The sequence below is a fragment of the Pseudochaenichthys georgianus genome, chromosome 6, assembly GCF_902827115.2.
Source record: "Pseudochaenichthys georgianus chromosome 6, fPseGeo1.2, whole genome shotgun sequence".
NCBI lineage: Eukaryota > Metazoa > Chordata > Actinopteri > Perciformes > Channichthyidae > Pseudochaenichthys > Pseudochaenichthys georgianus.
The window spans coordinates 27,004,514-27,032,063 of NC_047508.1; the positions used below are offsets into that span (position 1 = coordinate 27,004,514).

Sequence of the window (27,550 nt, forward strand, 5' to 3'; positions counted from 1 at the left end):
GTTTTTCTGGGCCTTTGTTTACCTTTGAACATCTCATATTTCATTGAATACATTTATCTGAATGTATGTCTATAGAGCCCTGTTGTATTTGCCCTGCAGATAAATGACTTGTGGGCTGCGTAGGGTTGGCTCTGAGTATGCTTGTGCGCTTTGTGTTGTTGACAGTGTAGTCAGTGCATGTGTATGTGTCCTATGGGGAGGTGGGGGGGGGGGGCGCACAGGATCCTCTCCTCCTCTCATTCTCTGTCTCTTTCCAGCTGAGCCTCCTATCTGCCCCACTTAGCCCATGGAGCGAACGGTAATCAGCCATTCTCAGGAGAGAGAAAGCCAGAGAAATATAAAGAGAGCGAGATGCACGCTCAGTCGTTGTCTTTGATGGAGCCCTTGGAGGTGTAGAGAGGAAGGAGCTGGAGGCTGACATTGGAGTGGACCTGTGAAAAGGAAGGAGTTGAGAGAGATTGGAGAAAAATAGTGAGAGAGTTACAGGGGTGGACCAAAAAATAAATAATAAAAGGGTGCATTTGAGGTAGCTGTCTCTCCAGTTTATCTATATTGCTGGTGGACAGATAGGTAGGTTGGACAACAGAGGGATAGGCTGTGGCGCAGTGGACGGTGCAAACAATGTACACACTGCTTTGAATCCCAATGGAGCTGATCTTTTTCAGCGTTTAAAGTACTCTTAAAAGAACAGGACAGAGAAGAGGGATTATGAGAGGGAGGTCGCGACACAGAGAGGGAGAGAGAGAACATGGGCCGACAGCAGGAGACATGTACTGTTAAAATATTCACCTGTTATCTTTGTACGCGTCTCTGGAGGCGGTGGCCTTCATATGTGTGTCTTGTAGACAGATAAACAGACCTGTTGAGAGTGTGTTTGGTGTGTGTGTGTGTGTGTGTGTGTGTGTGTGTGTGTGTGTGTGTGTGTGTGTGTGTGTGTGTGTGTGTGTGTGTGCGTGTGCGTGTGCGTGCGTGTGTGTGTGTTTACTAAGGGACCCCAGCAGTTTGGCCTTTTTCTCAGGGCAAATGTTTTCTATGAGCCTGGCAAAACAATTCAGCGTCATACTGATTGGACAGTAATACACATTGCATGTTCAGTGCTTTTAGTGAAGTTAATTAATTGTAATTATTTCTCTTCTGTCAACCAACATCAGATGCACATCAGATAACATTTAGTGTGACCTTTAGACCCCCAAAACTGACAACACATTGACATTTATATATATATACAAACAATTAGTTTGTATATTTAATGTTATGAAGAAGAGATTAGATTAAAGATATGCTTTAAATCAGACTTTTGACATCATAATGGATTATTTATTCTATCAAAAAGTGCAATAAAGACCTATTATGTGCTGATCAAGAAACTAAAAGTAACATTGAACAAATATTTAAGGGGGCCAGATTATGCAGATGTTCAGGTTTCATATTAATATTTGTGCCTCTACTGTGGCATGCTTACATGCTTTAATGTTCAAAAAGGTCTTAAATCTTTCTCATCCAGCCTGTGTTGCAGCACCTCTTTTCACCCTCTGTCTGAAACCAGAGCCCAGTCTGCTCTGATTGGTTAGCTGGCCGACTCTGTTGTGATTGGGCAACCACTTAGAGATGTCCCGCCTCGTAACCTATCACGTACATTGTGTTGGAGCGCTAGCCAATAGAGGAGCAAGTGTTACTTAGTGATGTCACTATGTAACAGAAGTAAACAAAGGATACCAATCGTGGGGTGTGTGGGAGAGAAACTCCCTCGGGAAGGAACACAGGGATTTTAGCCTTTGCAGACCTTTTACATGCACAAACACCTATATAACACATTACTACAGGAAAGGAGAAGCCCAAAATGAGCGTTATAACAAATATAACTTTGTTAAAATGCAGCTGCAGGTAACTTAGATGGAGAAAAAAAAAGATGTCTTATGTTTTATTGGATATTTAGTCCGTCTGAGTCTTCTAAAAATATGTAATATATGTTGACACGCATGTTTGAAGAGGATCAGAAGTGCTCATGAGAATCTGACTCATGTTGATGTTATGTGTTTTCCGGCTGGAGGAGAAAAGAAAACAAGTGTGCTGAAAAACACAAGATTTCTGATAGTTTCGAAACCCCTGGAGGCTGTTAAACGAAGTCAATAGCTTATCTACTGGGAGAAGTACTGAACATTACTAAAGTATAATAATCAAAATAATCAAGTCAAAGTTCTCACACCAGGATCAAGAACAGCATGCGTTTTGATTCCTACAGCATGTTTGCATTTGAGTGGGTTTTAAAGCTGTGAGTGGTGGGGGGATGTCACAGGAATATTATTCATAGAAAGCAACTGTGAGTGTGTTGATCAGAGATTTAAAAACAAACAAAAAGAACGAGCACATCTTCCCTTTATGTCTGTGGAAGTTGCAGTGAAAAGGTAGCTTTTTATAGCTCCAAATGTCACACCGAGCCTTCCAATGACTCCAACTGCTGTCACTGTGGCTCTGTGTCACAAGCAATCATCTGATCAGAACACAGTAGCATCATTTCAATGTCAACTGAATGATTTCAGCTCATCATGAAAGGCCCTAATGTGACCTTCACTCCCACACCTCTTTTTACATCACTGGTAGTGGAATGTCTATCGGAAGGTAAAAGTGTTGATTTACTCAACAACCTAAACATGATGTGTTTCTGTTTTTGTTCTTTCACTTGAAATTGCTCAAGATGGGAGAACCAGCGAAATGCCTAAAATATGAATGTACATGTAAAATGTATGAGAGAAAAATGAGAGAGGGGAACTTAAGAAAAGACGGAGCAGGAAACAGAGCTGGAGCCACCATCTGTCCAGATTGGGTTAGGGTGTTCTGATAAATCAACACAGATCTGATGAATGGAAGGGTAAAGGGGCATAAAGAAGCACATCCGGACACACAAACTGTAAATACTCACACTCAATCTCAGCTTTCTCAGCCTTGGATTGACCTACATAGGGTATTTACCCTGGGATCAGTGCCACATTGTAAACAGAGCCCATGGAAATAATTCAGAGGTTTTTTTCAGATTCTTTCGGGATGTTCGACAAAAAATTAACATAAGGAAGAATATGGATACATGGCAAGCCTCCAACAACAGCCAATAAACACCTGGATGACAGGCTGTCCTTGCAATTGAGTCTTCTCTGCCTCCTTCTGTGTCTGCTTCTCCTCTTTACTCCCTCCTTTGCTTACCTCTCCTCCTCTTGTCTGCCCTTCAGGAGTGACATACTGCATCAGTTTTGCTGCCCCGCCCCTGAACATCCAGAGGGGGACACCAGCGGCTCATCCGGGTAAGATCGAGTCAGACACAAATCACAGACTATTTTATCTTCATGCATTTTTTTGCTCCTACTGTGCGTTCTTTCAACCATTGAACACTTCCTGTCCCTGTATGCAACTTTGTTGTCATCTATCTGAGTCATGTTCACACACCCAGGCTTTTAATCACGTTTGTTAGTGTGTGCGCTGTATACAAGTTTGAATTGGAATATTTATGGGTATGTGGTGGAGCCTGCAGTAACAATGACAGAGTTAAACGCTCCCTAACAATCCTATAGATCATAAGCCTCCAGGGTGATTCACATATAGAGTGACAGAGAGAGAGAGAGAGAGAGAGGAGAGAGAGAGAGAGAGAGAGAGAGAGAGAGAGAGAGAGAGAGAGAGAGAGAGAGAGAGAGAGAGAGAGAGAGAGAGAGTGGGGGTCCGGGTGGGAACTGATATTGCCACTATGAAAGTGCCCATGGCAACCCAGTAATGACGCAACGACTACCACTACCATAGTAACTGGAGAACTTTGAGGATCCACTGTTGGCACTTTTGTGTGGGTGGCTTTTCTGTGTGTTCACTATTTTTTGTGTCTGGAGGAATGACATTTGACTTGCCGATGTTTGGATGAAGCTCTATTGTAAAACTCTGAAAAGCTGATTTTGTCATGTTTCTCAATGATTACACCCTCCCTCTCTCCAATGGTTTAATCCTCTGAACTCTGCTTCTAAATCTTTCCCAGGCATGTCTACTCTTTCTGTTTCCCCATCTGCTGTTATATCTTCCCAATTGTGTTGTTTGTGTCTGTATGCATCACTACTCATTATTTATCTGTTGATTTCTATTCCATCCCTTCTCGTGAAGTCTCCCACTCATCTGTTTTTATGAATATCACCATCTGTTTGTCTGGATTCCCTCACTTTTCTCTGATTTGATGACTTAACGCTGCACCCACATAGTGCTGATTGGATGAGCAAATGGCACAGCAGCAGTGGACATGTACCCGAGTAGATGAGATGATGAGGAGCCGTGTAACACCGTATAGCTCATTATAATCTTCACATGAAGTTATGTGTGCCTATTGGCTGCAAATTTGCACCACCTCTACACATGAAACCATCAGAGCACGCACACCTCCCTAGAGATGTCATGGGATCCGCCTCTAGCCTAACCTGCCGTGCCTTTTCTCTCCTGTGTGTGTGTGTGTGTGTGTGTGTGTGTGTGTGTGTGTGTGTGTGTGTGTGTGTGTGTGTGTGTGTGTGTGTGTGTGTGTGTGTGTGTGTGTGTGTGTGTGTGTGTGTTTCTTTCCTGGCAGTACAGTACTATAAGTCTCTAAAGGGACCTTGAGAGATGCGATTTGACAGATGTTTATTTTTCTTCCACCATGACGTCACACATGCAGGAGAAGGAGTGTGTGCTTGGTATGTTTGTTGCTGCCACATTTGTGGGAATGAGTGAGCGCGTATGTGTGTTGGGTGGGAGGTGTATAGAGACAGAGAAAGAGGAGGGGAGGGTGTATAGCGGCTATATCATTACAGAGGCTTTTGCTGTCCAGATACATTAATAGCTCAGCTCTTGCTTTTAAATCCTAATGTATTCTAATGTACTCTAATGCATTCTGATGCAGCACAGGGCCATGGCAGTGTTTTAATAGAGTTTTTGATAGAGACAGCCTCCAGCATGCACACACCAACACAGTCTCTCTGTATCTTCCTGTTTCCTCTCTGTTTCTATCCCAGCCTCTGGTTTCTGCACTATCTTCCCCCTTTTTCTCTCTATGTATGCTAACTTTACCTCATTTAAAGATATCACAAAGCCTCCATCTTTGACTTTTGGCTGGGGAACGCAGAATATTTGCTTTCACAGCAATCAAAGAAAACAAAGAGGAACTTTTAGTGATGCTCTCATTATTTAACCATGAGCAGGCTTTTTAGTCTCCCCAGTCCTGTTAAGCACTAGTCCCTTTCGTATAAAAAAATATTAGAGTAGGCATTATCTGGGTGGAAGAAAGATTGCACAAGCACACAACACGATGCACACACACACAACACGATGCACACACACACACACACACACACACACACACACACACACACACACACACACACACACACACACACACACACACACACACACACACACACACACACACACACACACACACACACACACACACACACACACACACACACACACACACACACACACACACACACACACACACACACACACACACACACACACACACACACACACATAATTGCACACCATTATAAAACCTCTTAGGCTCTGATCATAGCTCTCTGCTTACAACAGTCCAGTATGGCTATATAAAAGGTTCTGAATAGCAGTGTCAGTCTTTTGTGTCTTTTAGAGGCAGTGTGATGCCAGAGACATTGACCACTGCACTTTGAATTTCTTAAATTTGTGCAAACTGAACGACTCTTAAAATGACCACACCAGAACTTTGTTAAAGGGATATTTCTGATGTCTCATGGCAGTCATTTGCTAAGATAAGCCTTAGATGCCTTTCACAGAATTTCACTACTGCTGTCATTTAAAAGAACATTGTTCCATCTGTGAACAGGGTCTGGGATTATGAGAGGGGGACACTCCACAAGCCTCCACTATCAAATGTGTTAAATTCAGAGTCAGATTGAGGCCAGATTCCTTTTTTGTTCTTATGCTCCCAGCTGCTACAGTATTATTGAAATTATTGTTTATTACATATTTGTAATCTTTATTTAATCAGGTAGTCTGATTCTGATGAAAATCTATTTTCCAAGAAAATTATCCTGAGTTGTTTGATCTATTCTTGTACTTTTTTTTGCCAGTCTTGTTTGAATTTGAGGATTTGGTTGTCTCTCTGTTATTTTTGTGAATCCCTTCCAGCGTTTTTTAAAAGCTGAAATGAAGTCACTGACTTATTCTCCTTTCATACTGTCATCCTAGCATCAGAACATGGTAAACAAGTATAACAAATACATCTCATTTGTATGCAAGAGACTCATGAAGGTTTACTTTTTATCACAAATTCAACTAAATGTTCATCGAAATGAATTTATTGCAATGGAAACACATAGGAAATCCGTGCTGATGTTGTGCACGAATTTTCGTGGCAAAATATTGTTAGTGTGGTGAAAAACACATTTCGATCTGCCAAGAGTGCAGCGCACTGCTCTGGCTGTGTGAAGCTGGCAATGTCTAATGACGACATCAAAGCGTTGCTCTATAAATGAAGCTTGTTGGGAAAGTGTAATGGACTATAAAGTGCAATCAAAAACTATCCACTCCAGATGCAAGATCAATATCTAGGTTTGCAAGCTGATCACCAAATATTGATGTTTGCACTCGAGTTAACTAGTATGTTTTAGTATATATGAAATGATTTGTATCACACCACAAGTCAATGTAAAAAGAAAAAAGGTATTTTTCTTCCCAGGCATATATCCAAAGTTTCACTCCTCCAACATGCATTGGAGCCTCAAATATGATCAAATATAACCGGACACATAAACTCAGTCACCTTCGCTCCGGGCCAACACTCTCCACCTGGCACTGCTGCTTCCCTCATGAATCTCTTTACTCTTCGCTCAGTTGATGCCTGCCACTGCGATAACAGCAGCGTGTTGAAGGTCAGTAGAGAGGACTGATAGCTTTTTGTTCTTATTTCTGCGGCAGTGGACAGATGCTTAGCCTGGAGGATGGGACGTCCTCTGGTGGTGGACAGGAAGTGGAGGGGACCAAGAGAGAGGGACCGAGCGAGTACGAGATCTCACTGGAGAATAAGAACAAACAGGTATGAATTTTTTTTTCAAGTGTGTGTGTGTGTGTTTGTATGTGTGGGACTGTAAGCACATGTTGATATGGAATGGATGTTGACTCTTCCCCCTGTTTAACAGTGAGGGGGTGTTTGAAGGATGATCATTGTGTCATTGTCTTGCGTCAGAAAAGAGATTCTTATTAAGATCTATTTCTGTCTGTGTTGACACGAAAAAGAACAGCAGCAATTTCACTGCCACAGCGACAGCAACGCAAAGATGCTAGGTTGTCATGGTAACAGCTAATAACTGCTCCTGGCGGCTGGAGATGTCTTTATTTCTCAAACCAAAATGCTGAAGGGTCTGCTGTTGCTACTGCTATGGCTGCTGCAGTGTGAGTGTGTGTGTGTGTGTCTTCCTGCGTGCGTGTGTGTAAACGCACAGTTTTTGTGGCCGTGCTTTCGGAGCAGTCACATGTGAGGCTGTCCTCCTTTTTTTCTCTCCCTATCTGTGCCTCCTCGCCTCCCACTCTCTCTTCTTCGTCTCCTTTTTGCTGGAAATTCATGAGGGCAAAATTCTGGAGGAAGCTGAGATTTTGGGCTGAGTGGCTCTGCCAACAAACGGAACAAAAATAGGCTTGTGCAGATGTTTACTTTTCTAAACATCCTCAAAATCACCTTTGTCACAGCCCATCCATCCTGCCTCCCTTGGCCTTTCAGCCAGTATTAGCTGTTGAACGATGATAGATGATGTTTACTTTGGCTCTAATGCCATAAACCCTCAGCAGTTTTTAAAGAGTGGACAGATAAGTAAGAAGGATACTTCTGAAAAGAAAGTGTGAGTGTGCATGTTGTTACTCAGGCTCAAATTGTTTGATCCTTTGTAGATGGGAACAAAATGGCATCATGATATTTGCCTGCTGTTGGATGAATAACAATTTGAGTGGCGGCTGTGTGCTTTGCAATATAACTCTTGCGCTGTCTTCCGTGAGTTTCAGAGCCTTGTAAACATGTTTGATATTTAAACTCACTCCCCCTCACTCTCTTCCTTTCCCCAGATAGAAGACTTGGAGCAGAAATATGGAGGCCATCTCATAGCGAGGCGGGCAGCTCGTCGTATTCAAACGGCCTTCCGTCAGTACCAGCTCAGCAAAAACTTCCAGAAGATCCGTAACTCTCTGTCGGAGAGCAAGCTGCCCCGTCGGATTTCCCTGCGTCATCCCAGCCCTTCAGGCCGGAACAGGAACACAGCCCAGAGACACAGTTACAGTTTGCATCCTGGAGGAGGGCAGATACCCTTACGCTCTAAAACCCCTCCTCCTCCCCCGTGTCGCTCCACCTCTCTGCCTCCTTCTCCTGCGTCGGCCCCTGCAGCCCGTCACTCTCAAGCCCCAAATCAGAACCCTGGACAAACACTCACACAGCTGGAAGACTGCTTCTCTGACCAGGTGAGGCTTTAGTTTCAGCTCCCATTCATTTAGTTTAATCAGTAATGCAAGGAGGTCCAGAAAATAATACATCAAGAAGTTAAGTCTTTTCTGAAACATCTCAAGGGTAAATAGTTAAGACAAATGTTTCAAATATTCGATGGATTGCCATGAACTTTCCTTAATCCTAATGAATTTGGTGATCCCTTGACTTTTCATAGTGCCATTGTCAGGTCAACAGTTTAATTTTTCCAATTAAACCTTAACCCAAGAAAAGACTGAGGAACTTAATTTAGCTGCTTAGATTGATGAATCAACGACTTGATGGGCAGTATCTTTTCTATGGTTTACTCTGTAATCAACCAGCACATTTCTTTGCTTCCACTTTTAGACAAATAGCCACAAATAAACAACCCCATCTTGTTTCACAAACTTGCTCACACATGACTCATATCTTTTGACCTATTTTGACGCATACTTTTTATTATTATATTTGCAGCTTCACTCCTTGGCCCAGTCAATTGATGACGCCCTTCGTGGTTGGAGTCTGTCAGAAGGGGGAGAAGGGAAGGGGCTCCTGATGGACCCCGGGGCCCTTCGGGCAGCAGCTGAGAGCGCCTGTATGCCCCGCAGTGCCAGCTCGCTGCTCATGGCCTTCAGGGACGTCACGGTTCACATCGACAGCAACAGCTCCTACACCATCTCCTCCGCCACCACCACCACGACCACCACCTCTCTGGGCAATGCAGGGCATCAGGGCAGCAGGAAGACTTCGGAGAGCGGGATGAATTTTGGAGATGGCCCGTTTCCAGAGGAGTCAGAGTTTCCTGCACCTCCGCCCAGTGAGGAGCTGGAAATGGCTGATCTAGGATCCAGAAGGGGCTCTGCAGCGCCGACTCTGGGAAGAGGAGGCCTGGAGGGGGAGAGCGGCTCAGACAGACTGGGGTCCACATCCACTTCAACCTCCACCTCTATCTCCACCTCAGCCCAGTCCAACCAGCAACCTGCTCAGATTTACACCCAGTACCAGCAGTACCACTACACCCATCCTCAGCAGATCCCCGGGGGGCCGAGCCCCGAGGCCTTGCAGGCCCTGGTGGTCTCTCTGCCCAGGGACCGCTGCCAGGATCCAGCCTCCTGTCGCTCACCAACTCTCTCCACAGACACACACCGCAAACGCCTCTACCGCATCGGACTCAACCTCTTCAATGTGTGAGTGGACCAGCAACACAAATACATACTAAAACACAAGAAACGACAAAATATTCCTGCACCCTCTGGCTCAGGGTTCAAAATGCACTTATTAATGTTTGCGTCTAACAAATCTCCAACAGCACTGCAAAACTGCTCTCAGCAGCTGCTCATTAGTGTTTGCGATTGTTGGGAGGAGCTGCGGTTTCAGTGCCATCTTGTGAAGTCAATGAAAAAAAAGAGATAGAGGAAGGTGGGGGACGAAGAGAGAAAAAGTGAGAGAGATAGGAAAAAAGGAGAGAATGCAGTTGAGAGACAGACAAGGAGGTCATGAACAATGTGAGAGCCTCTTAGAGTCTATAAATAGAGCCCACGGATAGCCTACACTTATTATTAGTTAATACAAATGAAAGTAAATGAACTCATGTGCATCTGTGACAGTAGGTCTGACACAGAAGACCAGAGCTAACTGATTTTGCACATGAATGTACTCTTCTTTTCCCTTTTTCTCTTTGTGTGTCCTATTCACACACACACACACACACACACACACACACACACACACACACACACACACACACACGCACACGCACACGCACACACACACACACACACACACACACACACACACACACACACACACACACACACACACACACACACACCACACACACACACACACACACACCACACACACACACACACACACACACACATATTTTCTTTCTCACTTTGCTTGAACGCACAAACACATTGCACACGTGCTGTTTAATTCTTAACACAATGTTCTTCTCTGCTGCTGGCTATCTGCGGGCAGGAACCCAGAGAGAGGCATACACTTCCTGATCACGCGTGGTTTCGTCCCGGACACGGCCATCGGAGTGGCTCACTTCCTGCTTCAGAGGAAGGGCCTGAGCAGACAGATGATTGGAGAGTTCTTGGGGAACAGCAAGCTGCAATTCAACAGAGATGTCCTTGAGTGAGTATTCATTATATGAATACACATACACATATGTTGAGATGCATTATGAATGCACACAAATACATATACACGTGTTTGGGTTTTTCTGTTATGAATCAGGTTCAAATCCCTTGGAAATGTCGCTTTGTTTGACTCTCCCTGACTGGTAGACGCCCACGTATACCCACGCCTTTGAACCTCGACACTTGAGAACACAAGTGTTATAACTTCATAGATTGAATTCCCAATGTTGAGAGAAATAATTTAGAAAGCTCCCGAACAGCCAGAGAAGTCACTATACAAGACATTTTCCCAGCATGAGTGCTAGTCCTCCTGACAACTAAACAGACCTGAATGTATACAATTGGCGGTTTTCCCTTTTGAGTTACCACTTTGTGAATAGTTCCTCTTCTTGTATGATCCCCTTTAGTTTATCATAAAGACCCCTCTATCATCCTCCCCCCTTATTTGACCACTTACTTTATGAGAAAGAAGAGTGCAGAATGTATATTAATTATTATTTTATTTGCTATGTTTAACTAATGTAATCCCTGGATTCACCACTACTATGATCAGAAATGTTCTCTCTTTACTATAAAAAAAGAGAGGAGATAAAATATTAAATAAGAGATTTGTTGGACTTTGACTTTAATGAATTCAGGTACTTTTAAAATATCTAAAATAGAAATAGCTTTGGAACCTTACTCAACACACACACACACACACACACACACACACACACACACACACACACACACACACACACACACACACACACACACACACACACACACACACACACACACACACACACACACACACACACACACACACACACACACACACACACACACACACACACACACACACACACACACACACACACACAGTCACACAGTCACTTGCAGCACTAGCATGCATAAATGCAACACATCCATGAAAACATGCATTTACTTGCCTTCACACTCACCCTTTCACGTCCAACCAGTGTAGACAGAGATCCAGGATAGAGAGGCTTTTTGCTGAGGTTGTTCAAGAGACTGTAGAAATAGGTCACTGCACTGAACACACACACATACACCCTCTATTTCTTTTACTGAGACACACAGACACACAAGCATGGCCCCACACGTGCACATGCACATAAAATGCACACGCACACTTCTTCCATTGCTTCCGCCTGCCCTCAGCCTTTCAAGTACCTCTTTCTTGCCCCCCCCCGCTCTTTGCATTTCATTATTTTGCCCTCTCATCCCCCTCTTTGCTTTCCTCTTATCTCCCACTGTCATCAGACCCCATTGATGTTTCCACAAAGAGTGTGCGTGTGCAAACATGTTTGTCTCTATGTGCGTCTTCCAGGTCAGTGGTTCGGTAATGGAGGTATGACTGTAAGAGGAAGATTTGCCATCAGCACTTGGGTACTCATAGTTTGCTGCACATGCACTCGCTCACACACACTCGCTCACTCACCTTCTCATTACAGTGACACACTGCAACTAAACCGGATCTCTCTCTTTTCTTTCCCCTTTGCTTTTCTTTCTTCTTCTTTTTGTCTGTCCCTCAATAGTTGTGTTGTGGATGAAATGGATTTCTCAGGCATGGAACTCGACGAAGCCCTGAGAAAGTTCCAGGCTCATGTTCGCGTTCAGGGAGAAGCACAGAAAGTGGAGAGACTCATCGAAGCCTTTAGGTGAGACTGTCAACTCGCTTACAACCAGGCCTCACTGACTAATGGGCTCTGGCTTCACTTTATAACACTACTCAACACAACAACAGTCCATCACATGACTGAGCAGGGCTAGTAAGGGCACTCTAAACTTTTTTTTAATTAATAGACCTTTTGCCTGTGGCCACCTATGCAAAAAAAGAAGCACTGACATGTAACCAGGCTCACATCTAAGGAATAAAATTGAAGTATTTTCTGATCTCATTTCCCAGCCTTGGGGCAGCAGACGTTTCTAGAATGGCATACTAATAGGGCGACTGTAAAGACAAAGTGTTGAACTGGTTCTGCCAGCTCACTGCAGCATGCTCTGATGAAACCAAAGCCATGTATAATTAACAAATTACACTGATTGCCTGAAACCTTTGACTAAACTCAGCGGTGTCAGATAGTCAGCCAATCATAGCGGTGATCTGAGCTGCAGGCAATCAGTGTGCATTACATCGGCACAAAAAAGATGCTCCATCTCATAACTTTCTCCAATGGATGACATTTTCTGGCCAAATATTCGGCCTCTCTAGGCTGATTGTACAGTATGTGCGTGACTTTTGCGTGGCCATTTCCATCCAAAATCACACATGAATATGTATGAGTCCATGTTTGGTACTCCTGAGGTTTTAGCTCAGGCTAGTGTCCTGCTCATTTAGTCAGTGCTGACTCTTGCCCTCCAGTCACTACAATGTATGAGCCTATTTGCTGAAAAATACAAATTGTAATACTAAGAGGACCTTGAAAGACCCACTGTAGCTTGCAAGCTGCCTTTGTGCATTTAAGTGGACCGTCTAGCTTAGCCTCCAACAAACTCTTGGATAGAAACAGTTTTTTATGCTATTTTAACTTCTGACTGAAAGTTATTTCAGTTAAAAACAAAGTGTTCAGACAAATAGGAGCTACAATGGTTGCCTTATCCCCTGGCTACCACTGTCCTTGAGATGTCCCGGTAAAATACACAGATTGCTCCCTGGACTAAGAATGCAATGGAAATGCCATTATTGTTTTTTTATTTCAGGGTTATTGGTTGCATTGCGTTTTACTTTTACTTTTAATCTCCCATTGTTGATCTGCTCAACAATGTCACCACCTTGTCAACTGAATTCAAGATGTCCTTCTGACACTCAGTTGCTTGTATAATTCAATGTTAGATGAGTGCAAATGTACTTCAAGTTTTGAGCATTGTGGATGCATTTCAGCATCCACAATGTGTTGTCTTTGTTTGAACTCCTGATTTTAATTTTCACTTTTGTGGTAATGATTTTTTTTCTTAATTTCTGAAAAAAACAACTATTTCTTAGATAATTTCTTGTAGTTTTCTAAGTGTCTCGCCCTGCCTGTGGCACCTTGCCTCAAGCCTATTGCTTCCTTTGAGTCTATTGCCAAGACAGTGTTGGACAAATTATAATTTTGATTGCATAATGGGATCAAATGAAACGTCAAAGGATCACCAAGTTACTACAATTCACCCTGAGGGGGACATACATATCAACATTGCTGTTTCTTGACACACCAGATAGCATGGCTGATTAAAATAGGAGCAAATATAAAGGTTAAACAACTCAAAGGTTGTGTCATGTGTCATAAAGGTGCTCGAAACGAGAAAGGCCACAAGCAATCCTCTGGCAAAAAGTTAAACACAGAGAATGCTTGTAAATGTTAAGAGCTGGGTTAAAATAACAACAATGTGTGCAGCACATACAGCCTTCGTCAGGGCGTAGTTTCTTTCTTTGTTTGCTTAAAAAACAGCTGGGCTTTGTAGTTTTACATTAAACGTTTTTTTCAGCCGCGGATTTATACACATGTGGTGCTCTGAGTATTTACTGCAGCAGGTCGGATTATCTAGGATTGACTCAAAATAGGTCCCTCATAATGTTCAACATCATCACCAGCCCTATGTATTAAGTGTGTTATTATTCCAAGCAAGAAATAGTGAGAGGAAAGAGCAAAAGGAGCAGTCATCATGACACTTCCTCTCTCTGCCTCTGATTTGAGGGGCCAATCAGAACACCCACCGCGGTCATCAGTTAATCACATCGCACTCAATCATACGTGCTAAACCCCTGGGTGCAGATTACAAATTCATCAGTGATCTGAGACAACACTGTAGCTGGAGCTGTGTGTATAGGTCAGAATCAAGCAGGCTTTTATCGGGACAACCAGACATCCCATGCCATGTCTGTTATGTAACGGTTGTTATGTCACCTGTTTGAAGCGTGTTGTACTCTTGTCGTGAGTAGTTCTTTTATACGGAGCTATATTGGTGCCAGCTGGCATGCAACTTCCATATGCAGAAATGAAGGTAAGAGATTGGGAGCTAGTGTTTAAATAAACTGGTTACATAAGATGGAGATCTGTGCATGAAAATGTGTGAATGAAGCACAAATACGCACGCACCCACGTGCACACACACACACACACACACACACACACACACACACACACACACACACACACACACACACACACACACACACACACACACACACACACACACACACACACACACACACACACACACACACACACACACACACACACACACGAACACGCACTTAAACACAATCTGCTTAATGTATTCACTCAGCTCACATATGCACTTATACATCAATGCATTAGTTTGCCTTTGCACTCATACATAGAAATGGCTTTGCTCTAAGTCTTTGATGAATTTGCTGCGGACTTACATCAAGATGACAAATGGGGAGGCTTGTTTGTGCCTCTCTGTGTACTATCTATGTGCAAATGATATCTGGAGCTTTGTGGGTGCCGAGCAGAATCTGTTCTCCCTCGAACAAAGGCATTGCTACTGAACTGTGCTGCAGTCAGTACTTTGGCCTTAGATCTTGTGTTGGGGGGGTCTGGGAAAGGCTTTCTGGCTGTGCTGGTCTCAGATGTGGACTCTGGTTTGCATATGCTCTGACAACTACATAGTCCTCTTGAGAAAAGCAGCCCTCTGCATGTCTGCATCCTGCCTGGCTGCGGAGATAAAAGCCTCCCACCACTGAAATGGCCCACTGTGTAAGTGCAAGTGACAGTAAGAAAGATAGGGAGGGAGCTGTGGGGGGGAGAAAGGGTGGAAGTGAGAGTTTGTGAAGCCTGTGGGCAGCGATGGAGCAAAGCATGTCCAAATGCAGGATCTCTGGTAACAAAGCAGACTGGGCATTACCTCACCTAGGGCAGAGGCATTTGTCAAATGTTTCCTGTCTCCTGTCAGTCTCATTTATGGTAGAGCTCCTCACGTCTGAGTGGAAGTTACAGTCAGCGAGTTTTTGAATCAGTCAGAATAAAAAATGATGCAGCTTGTATGCAGAGATATTGGCCTTAATGCGTCCATCCCGCTGAAGGAGAACGTCACTTTTAGATGTATTACTTTTTAAAACGGTAACAGTTTGTTCTGCTCTCTCTGAACGCTGCGCTCTGTTTGTTCAATCTAAAAGGATATTTCAGGATTTGATGGTGCAGTTGGGCACAATGACGGAGGAGGGAGCACATCATTACGTTTTGGTTCATTGCTTCTGTGAGCCTGAAGATACTATGTTAGGAGGTGTTTCTAATATTCAATATGTACTCATTTATTATAAATGTGGTGGAAAAAATATGTGGAACAAGCCTCAGAATAAAGCATCGTGATTTTAGATGATATTAATATTAAAAGCCTCATCGAGGTGATTTATCGTAGGACTGTTGGAATAGACTTACTTTAGGGTGTACTTGAAAAACTGGCACCTGAGTGTGATTTCACGTCAGTGCAGCAGTCAAATCCTGCAGTTTCCTAAAATATGGTCCTCAGTTATTAAGATATTATCATATTCACTCAGTTCATGTTGTTTATGTTTTTGTTGCTGGCATTTTTCGACCCTCATATGTTTTGAATAGGGGTCTTACAATAATAGAATCAGACTGGCTTGGTTGTTGTGGTGGTTTGGTAACAGTTCAATGGATGTTGTTATATTCAGTTCAGTGTGTAGATAAGGCCAACAATGATTTGACTGGGATGCAATTTAATCTGTGAATCTAAAACCAAACAGAAGGGTACATATAGGTATGCTATTTTGGTATCATACACCCAACTTGTGGTTCTAACTTGTCCATACTGAAATGTATTTTGTTGTAACAGTGATAGTAACACCAAAAGAAACAACACAGTTAGAATACTGAATGCTGTTAACCTTACAAATGCAAAACAACTCCTCAGGATTTGAAAGACATGTGTACATTCAGTTGATGTGCTACTGCTAGTTGAATGCCTTGCACTAACACTGAACGTTCATACTTAATGCTCTATTTGTTTCCTTATGCCTAGCCCCCAAACTCTTCTCTACAACTAAATATGTGAATGTTTTGATACTGCTTATGGTACTATTTTGTTGGGTTCTTGAATAGTGGTATCATTTCCAAGTATCCAGACCAATGTGGAGACGAAGATGTGAATGAGAAATGTCACATTTTTTATATATAACCCTGCTGTCCTATTTTCCCTCCACAGCCAGAGGTACTGTATGTGTAATCCTGATGTGGTGCAGCAGTTTCATAACCCTGACACCATCTTCATCCTGGCGTTCGCTGTGGTCCTCCTCAACACTGACATGTACTCGCCCAACATCAAACCCCAGCGCAAAATGGGCCTTGATGACTTCATTCGCAACCTCAGAGGTTAGTGTGTCCAAATTCATGTATGAGAGAGTTTCATATCAAAGCTGTATGAGTCATCTCAGGGATGGTGATGTGACCCTGTGAGAGAGGCGGTATTATGATGACATGTTCCTATATGTATGGCAAGTGGTTCTATGAGCAGCGAGTTTGGTTATATAATAGTACCCACATGTAGACACACATGCACATTTCGCAACATTTTCACAAAGAGATCCATCTGCGAGATATGCCACAATGATAGGGAGGACGAAAAAGAGAGCAGAGGGCAAGGAAAGTCAAAGTTTTACAACAAGCACTCTCTTATCAACCCCTCGTCAGCCTCACTATCAGGCTTTTGAGTGGCAGCTTCTTGAAGTGAATTACTCAAAGAGGCGGTGGGTGCTTGCCTGTGCGCGCTACCATCAAGGAAACCATCAGCTGTGCAGGATGAGATTCCTGATAGCCTTGACTCGAAGCTCTGCTCCAGAGGCTGTGGCATTGACCCATTTAATTAAGGCTCACTTAGCGTAGATTTAACGATATGAGCATCCCATCACCTGAGGCTCTCAAAAACGCTCTCCATCCAGCGGTTGAACAGATACATACATTTAATGCAACTAGAGTTTGAAAAGGAGAAGTTTGACTTTAATTCGTACCTTCACTTAAAGGTGGGGTAGGTAATTTTGGAGAAACCAGCTCGAGTGCGCTAGAATTTGAAAATACACAGCCGGAAGAAATCTGCTACTTCCTTACAGAGCCCCTCCTCCAACACACACGAATGCACACATGACCAATGAGGGAACGAGATACATTTGTGCACAGATGGAAGGCTGACAGGCAGGTAGGCCATCCAGTTATTTTAGCTAAAATGATTGGTCGTGCTTTTTACAGTACTACGGCTTCCACAGATTTTTTCATGGATTTTTTGTCAAAGCATTTAAGATATTCATTGCTATCGGGATGTTAAGAGCATTCCATGGAATATAACAAAAAGTGTATCTCGAGCCGGTTTCTCAAATTTACCTACCCCACCTTTAATGGAAGAGAACACCATAAAATATATTTTAATATCTTGTTTCCCGTAATATTATGCAAATCATTTTTTATTTGTGGGCTGAAGAGGTTTCTCCACCATAACACAATGACAGCAGACATACTGGTATAAAAGCACATTTTCTCATTTAAAGCTGCAAAACCTACAATGAAATTAAGCTAATGTTGCTGAAACATCTTAAAATTAAACAAATTAAAATGATATGAGCTCACAAAGAAACTTTCAAATTGAATAATTACTAAGTGTATAATTTGGACCCCTTCCACTGTGCTGTTGCTAACCTCTCAGAGGATCCGCACTGTAACATTCTTTAATTCACAGTGAACATCATGAATAATACAATAATTCAAAACAAAACAAGTTTTTAATGTTTTACTAATGGTGTCTATTATTTATTTGAATAGTTTTGGCATTGCATTGGAGTCACTGGGTCACATTACATGATGGAAAGAACTTCCATTAGTTTCAATTAAAATAATTATGCAAAATAAATCAATTACAAATAAGTATGCAACCAATTTAACATCATCTATTTATCACGATTTAACGTAATACGGTTGAGTCAGCATGGAGGTATTAAATAAACATTGATATTGGAACTAGTGATACTAATCTAATACACACATTTAGTCTGTTATATGTGTACACTGGTCTTCATTCACCACGCTGGCTTTGTTAGCAGCTAACAAACAAACTGACTCCTCTGACCGAGCAACGCAGGAGATAGCGTTCATGTTCGCCTGCAGGGTCAAGGCCATGGATGTATGAAGAGAATGGTAGTGAGATTGAGAGGGAGGATACATCTGGATTAGGGGATTTGTATTGACTGTTGGGTCCAAATAGCACCAATCTCTTTCCAGAATCACTAACACTAAATAGATACTATACTCTTTAAAATGCCAATGTATATCAATACATCACAGGGTGTTTCCTTGGATTCCTGAAGAAATCACTGTTTTCCCTCGTGCCTCCATGGTTAACGGTGAACCTAGAAAAGGCCCAAAGCAAATCCAATCCCTGATGAATTACAGTAAATGTTGGCCAGGTTTATCAACAGCAGAACTATGTCTAAAAGTCAGATACAAACTGTTGACACAACTCATGCAGTATAATCCGTCATATGCTCACTGCTTCACAAACACATGCATTTTCATCAAAATCTTACAGTTTAAAACACTTCTGACATAACTAAACCAATTGTTATTTTAAAAACAAAGTAGGCTGTCAGCTGGAAACATTACATCTACAACTTACAGTATGTAGATAACGTTAACTTTAATAGCTAGCTATCTACATCTTCAAATTACCACATTTTTGGTGGCTGTCTGAAGTCAAGGATCCATTGTACTAGAAAATGATATTGGTAAATGTGCTTTTGTTATCATTGTAAACTGCATGTGTGCCATAAGAGAATGATAAGCTTGACACAGACCTGTCACACTTCTTCTGTTCTGGGCCATCCTTCCCTAAGGTGTGGATGATGGAGCAGACATCCCCAGAGAGATGGTTGCAGGTATTTATGAAAGGATCCAACAAAGAGAGCTCCGCTCCAACGAGGACCACGTCACCTATGTGAGCCGCGTGGAGCAGTCCATCCTGGGCCTGAAAACTGTGAGTGAATTTATTGTTTGTGCTCCCCCTTTTTCTCTCATTTCAGAGAGCTGTCTCTACTTGTTTGTACTGTCTCCCTTTCTCTTGTGTCATGTTTTATTTCGCTGCATTCTGTCATCTCCATCTTTTGAACCATTTCTCCGTAGATCCTCGCCGTGCCCCACAGACGTCTGGTGTGCTGCTGCCGTCTGTTTGAGGTGCCTGACGCAAACAAGGCCCACAAACAGAAGCTCTCCCAGCTCCAGAGAGAGGTCTTCCTCTTCAATGACCTGCTGCTGGTGAGCAACCTATTTTCAGTGACTCACTACTATACTCTCAATACGCTCCTTAATGAAACCACATTTTATTGTCAGTTCATACAAAATCGGATCATTATATTCACCGCTTTGTTGTTTTTTATGTCTCCACTCTAGATTCTAAAGCTGTGTCCCAAGAAGAAAACCTCGGCCTCATACACCTTCTGTAAAGCTATGGGTCTACTGGGAATGCAGTTTCACCTCTTCAGCAATGAATGTAAGATGCTTTTTTACTCTGCTGCAATTTATTCTCAGTAGTTTCAACTTGGTGCTGGAAAAATGCTGACCCAACTATGAGAGCCATCAACATCATTGTCTGTCAAACCCACACGTTGATGGTATTGCCATAGGGCCACCATTACAACTAAATGAACACACTCATGTCAACGAACACTTCCAGGAAATGTGCTTGCTTGCAAGAATCTAGCCTTAAAGCCTACATATTTAACACTACACGAGACATTTTGTAGGCAACTCAAATGTAACAATGAACTTTTATGAATTTAAGACACACTGTGAAAAGGGTGAAAGTTCTAAAACTAAAACAAGGAAGGCACCCAGAGCGACCTGGGAATCACAGGTAACCATTCCCTAAAGCACACCCTGCTTTATCCTCTATTTGAACAGGAATGGGACATAAGGCTGTATCAACAAATACTTGAAACTAGCCAGTGAGACAACACACACGTCAGCATGGACTGCTATTTAACCAGATGTTTTCTGAAACCAGTGGAGCGACCTTCTTGGTATTGGATAGAAAGCAGGTTTAAGATACTTCCACACTGTCTCACTTTTCAGATTAATGAGTTAAGGCCCTGTCACACTGTCCCGAAATTGACACCCGATGGACACACGAATATGGAATTGTGAATTTCGCACGAAGATGGCCCCGAACCACACACGAAGGCAACATTTACATTACATTTAAGACATACAACTGCAATGAAAGTACCAAAAACAATTATGTTACAGTACTATGATACTGTACTGATATCTTCAGACTTTGTTCTTTACTTTCTCCGTCTTTATATGTAGAAAATATTACGTTTTCTCCGTAATGTTGTTTCCATAACAACAACAATTTCCTGTCAACTGTCCTTCAAAATAATATATTATATCCTTTTTAGTTTCACAGAACACACATTGGGTTATTTACATAATATATTTACATGATTTTGTTGTGCAATAAAACAACCCGATGGACACACGATAAAGGAAATGTTCAAATTCGGCTGTGATCGTAGCAACATCGGGCCATTCGTGAGGGCCATCGTATGACCGCTGGCGGAGTTTCTCAGGCTCCGGCAGCAACTTTGTGAGCGGAGGCAAAAGCTTTGGCATGCCAAAAAATTGCCGAAGGACCTTGCGAAGGTTCATTTTCGTGTTGAATTCGTGTGTCAATTTTGCCCTTCGTAAGGCCATCGTGAGGGCATCTTGTTATCATCGGTGCCATCGGGCATTCGCCCCGATCAGAGTGAGTGTGAATGCACTGATGATAACACGAAGATGACACGATTTGACAAGATGCCCTCACGAGTGCCTTACGAAGTTGCCGCTCACGAAGTTGCTGCCGGAGCCTGAGAAACTCCACCGGCGGTCATACGATGGCTTAGATGCCCTCACGAATGGCCCGATGTTGCTACGATCACAGCCAAATTTGAACATTTCCTTTATCGTGTGTCCATCGGGTGTCAATTTCGGGACAGTGTGACAGGGCCTTTACAGCCTGATACAGCACAGTGGTAATAATGGCTTAAAGCTAATTCAAATTTTAACCATGCTTAGCATGTTAGCATTCTAACCGTTGTACAGCTGAGGCTGATATGGTTGTCAGTATTTTTGCAGGTTATTGATCTTAAATCAAAGAATAAAACACATGAAGGATTTGACCTGATGAAGTCTAACGAAATTATAATAATTTATAATGTGAAGGATATGAATGCCTTTACTTGATTTAAAAGACATTAATTGAGTCATGACACTAGCATAGCTGAATGTGTTGTATGAGAAGTAAATAGAAAACTACTGGCCTTCAGTGAATATGAGCATCCTAATATTTATGCAAACCCTTTGTTGAAAATCTTCAAGAAACCATTGCTGCCAACAGAACAATAATTTGGTAATTAAGCTCAAAGCATGAGTTTTTGCAGGTATTCTTAGCACCATTTTGTGAAGTTAAATTGAAGTTTAAAAGATCAACAACAAAATGTTTCGAAGAACCTGTATTCTATTTTGAAATCAAAGTCATGTTGAAAGTAATTCCTTTTTCTCTTTGAAACCTTGTTGTTGTTGTTGTCTCATCAGACTACGCCCATGGCATCACCATGCTGAGCCCGTTTACCTCAGAGAAGAAGCAGCTGGTGAGTTTCTGCTCCCCGAGCGGAGAAGAGCTCAGGAAGTTTGCAGAGGAGCTCCGAGAGGCGATCACAGAGGTCAATGAGATGGAGCAGATACACATCCAGTGTAAGTGCAGCACTCACACCTCACGCACGTGCTAACAGATACATGCTGTATATTATGACTAGAAAAAGAGATTTTATTAACAACAATACTTTTTTCCTGGTAAATAATTTGTACACAAATATGTATATATATACATGTGAATATATATGCATAGTATATAGTGGCTGGTTGCAATCTCCTATTTGTGTTACAGGGGAGTTGGAGCGGCAACAAGGCATCCAGCCACACAGCATACACACCAATGGTGGGCAAGTGGACACACACACAGGACACGGCTCACCCTCAGGTGCTGGTTTTGCTCGTGCAGCATAAAATACATAACACCGCATTCATTACTCATAACAATGCATACATTACTCAAGGCAATGTATAAACATAGGACAACTTCATGGAAGATTGGTGCATGAATAATCCAACAACAGTGAATATGAACATGAAAAAGGAATACATTATGATTATATTGTTTAACTCTTCTCTAATTGTGGCTTTTTTAATGGGTTTGTTCCCCTAAAAACAACAAATTGCAGTATTTGCATTACTTTATGTTCCCAGGTTAATGATTTTTGTATGGATTAAACACCCAAGACACAACATGTTAATTAGTGAGCTTTAGAGTTGCTGGTTTCAAGGATTTTGTAAAAACTGCATATAGTTCGCTGAATCCTTCTGTTTGCTGCCTTAATGCTTAGCTGAGTTGTTCCCACACTGAAAAAACTGAACCGGTGACTTTAATTAAATGTATTATGTCAACAGATGTCACTGTATTATGTTAGTTGAAAGCAATAATATTAAGTTAAAAATACAAAATATTAGGTTCAACCTAATATAATAGCTTTTAAAATGGTCAACGGTTCAGTTTTTTCAGTGCATGAGCGAGTATTTACCAGACAGACATGACAGAAGTATTAATGTGATTCATCCAACCCTGAGGAATAAAGCAAATAGGTATATTCCTAAAATGCTAAACTCTTCCTTTATAAAAAGTGACCTGTGCAAAGTACTGATTCGGAATTTTAACATTCTGTTCATGAAACTTTAATCTCCCGTTGATTTACAAATAGACGCCTTTCTCCCTACAGGCCAACAGGATGTGTACGATAAAACTGGCAACAACAACACAGTAGAGGTAAGTGCTAAGCCACTCTTGCCTCCCTCAGGTAAGTGCATGTGTCCCCTGCTATGTGGGTGTGGTTCTGTCTGTCTGTGTGTGTCTGTGTGTGTCTGTGTTTGCGTGTGTGAATGAGCGACTAGATAGAGACTCATCCTGGAAAAAAAGTTTGCTTTGTGCTTTGCTTTAAAAGAGCTCGGCCTCAGGCACATCCCCACTTTGCAGGCACAGATACAAAGGCCGCTGAGAGGAGTGTGCAATAGTGGTACTCCAAACTATCTCTCTGTGTGCCTCGTGAGTGGATCAGCAGCCACTCTACTTGCTATACAGCATCCCTTCTTTCATCAGCTGCTGCTGCCAGCCTTACTGTATATGCTTTTGCAAGCCACCATAAGCCTGGCTGGCTCCTAGAATACCATCTAAAGTACAAAGCCAGATAAGCTTGATAGTGTTAACAGTCTGAGTGTGTGTGGGCGGGGGAATGTCTGTGAAACCAGCCCTTATTTTAACTCAGCATACAGTCATAGAGGCTGTTTACCCCTTTCCAATTTCCTCTGTTTCTATCCTTTCCATTCTTTCCTCTCCCCCCTGCCTTTCAGTCAGTCCTTTAGAGTTGTACATTAGTGTGTTAGGGAGACACTACGCCCTCGGTGTCACCTCTCCTTTCCTGACACTCCCTTAAACTTTTAGCTTCTCATTCTGCCACTCATTTACCATGTTCGCACACCTTCACGTCATGACCTCTGACCAAAATCTCTTCTTATCCCGTTACCCTTTTCTGTTTCTGGGCTGGTGTGTGTAAAACATTTTTGAGAGAAAGTGTAAATCATGTAAATAAACATGATTGGGAGAAAAAGAGAGACGGAGTGTGTATTTTGCATGGCTCGCTCTGCATACCAACCTGCATGCCCATGTGCGTAACACACCGGAGGGCTGCGTAGAGGCTGCGTTCAGGCTGGTAACTCCTCATGCGTTCTCTGACTGTTCCTAAACTAGGTGTCAATTCACAACAGGCTGCAGACCTATCAACTGAGCCCGCCCAGCATTGAGTCCCTGCCTCTGGCCCTGACCGCGCCCCCCGCCCTGCTCAGCCCCGTGCAGCCTGGAGACCTCCGCCCAGAAACACTCATCCAGTGCCAGCAGATAGTGAAGTTGATCGTGGTGGACCAGAGCGGGCGGGGGCGGATGGAGGCCTTCCTCAGCCAAGGCCCAGCCACACATCAGCTCATACAGTCGGCCATGTCCACGCCTGTGCATGTCAGAGAGGGGGACGGCCCCCAGCCTCCTCTGCCGCCTCCCCCTCCACCTTACAACCACCCCCACCAGTTCTGTCCCCCTGACTCACCCAGGCCCCTCCACCACACCATGCCTCTCATGCGCAGGCGCAATTCCAGCGGCTCCCGCAGCATCGTCTAAGAGGCTCCTCTATGAACCCTGGGGGCCGGACTTGAGCCCCTCACTCACACAGCGACACACACATGCTGGAGTGCTAGCCAACTCCCTTTGAGTGGTCAGATTAAAGCATTGCTAAAAAAAAGTGAGGAATATACTGTGTAAGTCGGAAAAAATGACAAAGGAAAAGGACACCAACAGGACTTTATTCAGAGTCCTGACTCAGTGGTGGCTTTTTTGAACATGGACTAGATTTGATGCCATTTCGAAAGATAGCTTTTCTCCTTTCTTTTGTCCAACATGTCACCCGGTAGCTGATGGTGTTGTCTGTCTAGATTTCACACTCTTCAAAAGATCTTGTGACTTTGCATTTTTAAAATGTCACCTATCCAACAAATGTGTCTGAGAGCTATAACTGTGAAACCAGGGAGCCAGATCAGAAGAGCAAAGGGAGGGCTTGAAATATGGATACAAGTTTTTTTGTGCTCTCTTTCAGGATATTGATTAATTGTTATTGTATTCTATTGTTAAGTTCTCACCCTTTTTTTTGGTCTTTGGTTTCGATCGAATTAGTTTAGAGTCATTTCAGCACAGCTAATGTATCTTCTCACTGCAATGCTTTTTTTTCTCATGTCTACACAGTAGTGTCAGCATATTTGTTTCCTTTATTTCCGAGTGAACAGTTAATGATTGGGTGATGAAATATACCAAGAAAAAGGTAAAGAGCTCTAGCATCTCCACCCTGCCGGGTGCAGTAAAGGGCAGTAAGCTATGATGTTGCTACTCACTCAATTAACCTAAAACCTGATGACAATCATACTTTTTTGTGTTTCATTGTTGTTTGTTTTCCTAAACTTTTGTATGCAGATATGTTCACAGTGGTGTGTGAGTGCCCTGATTCTGTTTGCCCTCATACAGCTCAGGAGAGGATTTGCTGCACTGCAACATGTAATATCTGAGTGTGTTCAGTCTGCTTACTCATGGGCAGCAGGGAGTGGGACTGGTAATTAATCCAAAACAAGACTAAAACAGCCAGATCAAGCCTTTCTCTTTCGGTATATTTGCTTGTAATGGGTTACCTAGTGTGAAAATTGCTGTTACCTTGGGATTTAGGCAATATCTGTGCCTAAAAAAACTCTTTAATTTAAAAATGAACAGAAATTGCTCCACACAAGGCAGACCAAGGTCACCATCACTCCCCTCTCACAAATTATATTTGTCCTTGCACAGTGAACATGTTATATAAACAGAGATGCATTCATATACTGAATGCTAATCAGGGGAAAACTGAAGATGTCCATGGAATATTTATTGATTTAATCATCAGGTTGTCTTTCCAGGGTCGATGGTTCGAGCCAGTTTGTACAGCAGATCGCAAATCATCCAACTGAGACACACCAAACACGTCTTGTACCTTTTGCACCACAGAATATATTGGATATATTGTAAATAGATGATATAGATTTATTCTAAAAAAGTGATTGGTTTGCCCAGTGTGTGTATCTACGTATGTATTTGTACAGAGAATAATCTAGTTTAAAAAAGAGGATATAATAGCTATTATAATTATTATTTCTATGATTATTATATTTATTATCATCATGATTACTATTCACATCAGGGGTTGTCGTAAATCCTACCGCTGCGAGAGACAGGAAACAGGCAGCTTTTATAGAATAAACTCCAGTTTCCATGGTAACACATGTTATATTAATGCCGATACACATTTATCATGAAATTATACCGTGTCATATTATTATAGATTATTAAGAGATGGCTGTGTCACCTGTTAAGGTGTGTAAGGGCTATGCTGTATTGGTGAATATGTGCAGTAAATACACACACATACACAAATGCTGCCAAAGCAACAGCAAATCCAGCGTATATTTACCTTAGAAACTGCTTGATTTCTTAAGTCAGCACCCCACTTTGTTTACTGTAAACTCGGACTGACTTGTACAAAAAGCATGATATTGTTTTTATTTTTATTTACAGGGAATTGATTATATGTTTGTATCATAATTGTTCCGGGCATGTTGGGTTGATTGATGTCATCTTCTCCCCTCTCTCTCTACTTCCTCCCTCCTTTCTGCCCCACCCCTTACCATCAACCCCTGCCTTCTCTATGGTTGTCATGGAGACGCACCAATCTGCATCCTCACTGTGGAGCACTGTCATTAATCTTTGCACCCTCACAATATTTCTAAAAAGGGAGATTTCTTAAAGATCAACATGTTTACTAATGGAATATTTCTTATTTTTTCTGTTCTAAGAGAATGAAAGAATAAAGTAGTTTTTACTCTCTGCCCTGGACTGTCTGATTGTGTGTGTGTGAGAGTGTGTGTTGACGGCCGAATTGTCTCCATGTCTGCTTCTGTGCCCCCCCCTCGGCCTCTCTAATGAATGTGCTCCAGGTGTGTGAGGAGGACGGCTGAATGAAGGAGCTTATGGGAAATCAGTCTGCAGGTGTTCCTGTCCACCCAGGACAGCGGGTCTAGACTCATTCATTAACAGAGGAGAAAGCAGTATTGAAACTGACTTGTACCGTCAGAATATGTGTTGTTGGTCCGCCAAATAAGGTAGGTGGAGCAAACACTCTCTAATTCACTGTGGAGTAAGGCTAGCTATTTTTTTTCCAATCTCTACTAGCTTTGCGATAAAACCGCTT

The 27,550-nt window shown here is 42.5% G+C and overlaps 1 protein-coding gene across 4 annotated transcripts in view; it reads left to right on the forward strand.

Moving 5' to 3' along the window:
• Positions 1 to 27,151, forward strand: part of iqsec3b (IQ motif and Sec7 domain ArfGEF 3b) — a 30,799-nt gene extending 3,648 nt beyond the window's left edge. The window contains exons 2-15 of one of the 4 annotated variants that reach the window (XM_034086000.1): positions 3,225 to 3,296; positions 6,952 to 7,069; positions 8,089 to 8,478; positions 8,957 to 9,669; positions 10,466 to 10,627; positions 12,177 to 12,299; positions 16,813 to 16,979; positions 19,484 to 19,623; positions 19,770 to 19,901; positions 20,037 to 20,136; positions 22,224 to 22,382; positions 22,576 to 22,626; positions 23,462 to 23,508; positions 24,487 to 27,151. In XM_034086000.1, coding sequence (XP_033941891.1) covers positions 3,225 to 3,296; positions 6,952 to 7,069; positions 8,089 to 8,478; positions 8,957 to 9,669; positions 10,466 to 10,627; positions 12,177 to 12,299; positions 16,813 to 16,979; positions 19,484 to 19,623; positions 19,770 to 19,901; positions 20,037 to 20,136; positions 22,224 to 22,382; positions 22,576 to 22,626; positions 23,462 to 23,508; positions 24,487 to 24,906 — 2,794 coding nt within the window. In that variant the 3' untranslated portion in view covers positions 24,907 to 27,151. Of the gene's footprint in view, positions 1 to 3,224; positions 3,297 to 6,951; positions 7,070 to 8,088; positions 8,479 to 8,956; positions 9,670 to 10,465; positions 10,628 to 12,176; positions 12,300 to 16,812; positions 16,980 to 19,483; positions 19,624 to 19,769; positions 19,902 to 20,036; positions 20,137 to 22,223; positions 22,383 to 22,575; positions 22,669 to 23,461; positions 23,509 to 24,486 lie in introns of all 4 variants that reach the window. The other 3 variants (XM_034085999.2, XM_034086001.2, XM_034086002.2) reach the window with 3 other exon arrangements.
• The last annotated feature ends 399 nt before the right edge of the window (positions 27,152 to 27,550 follow it).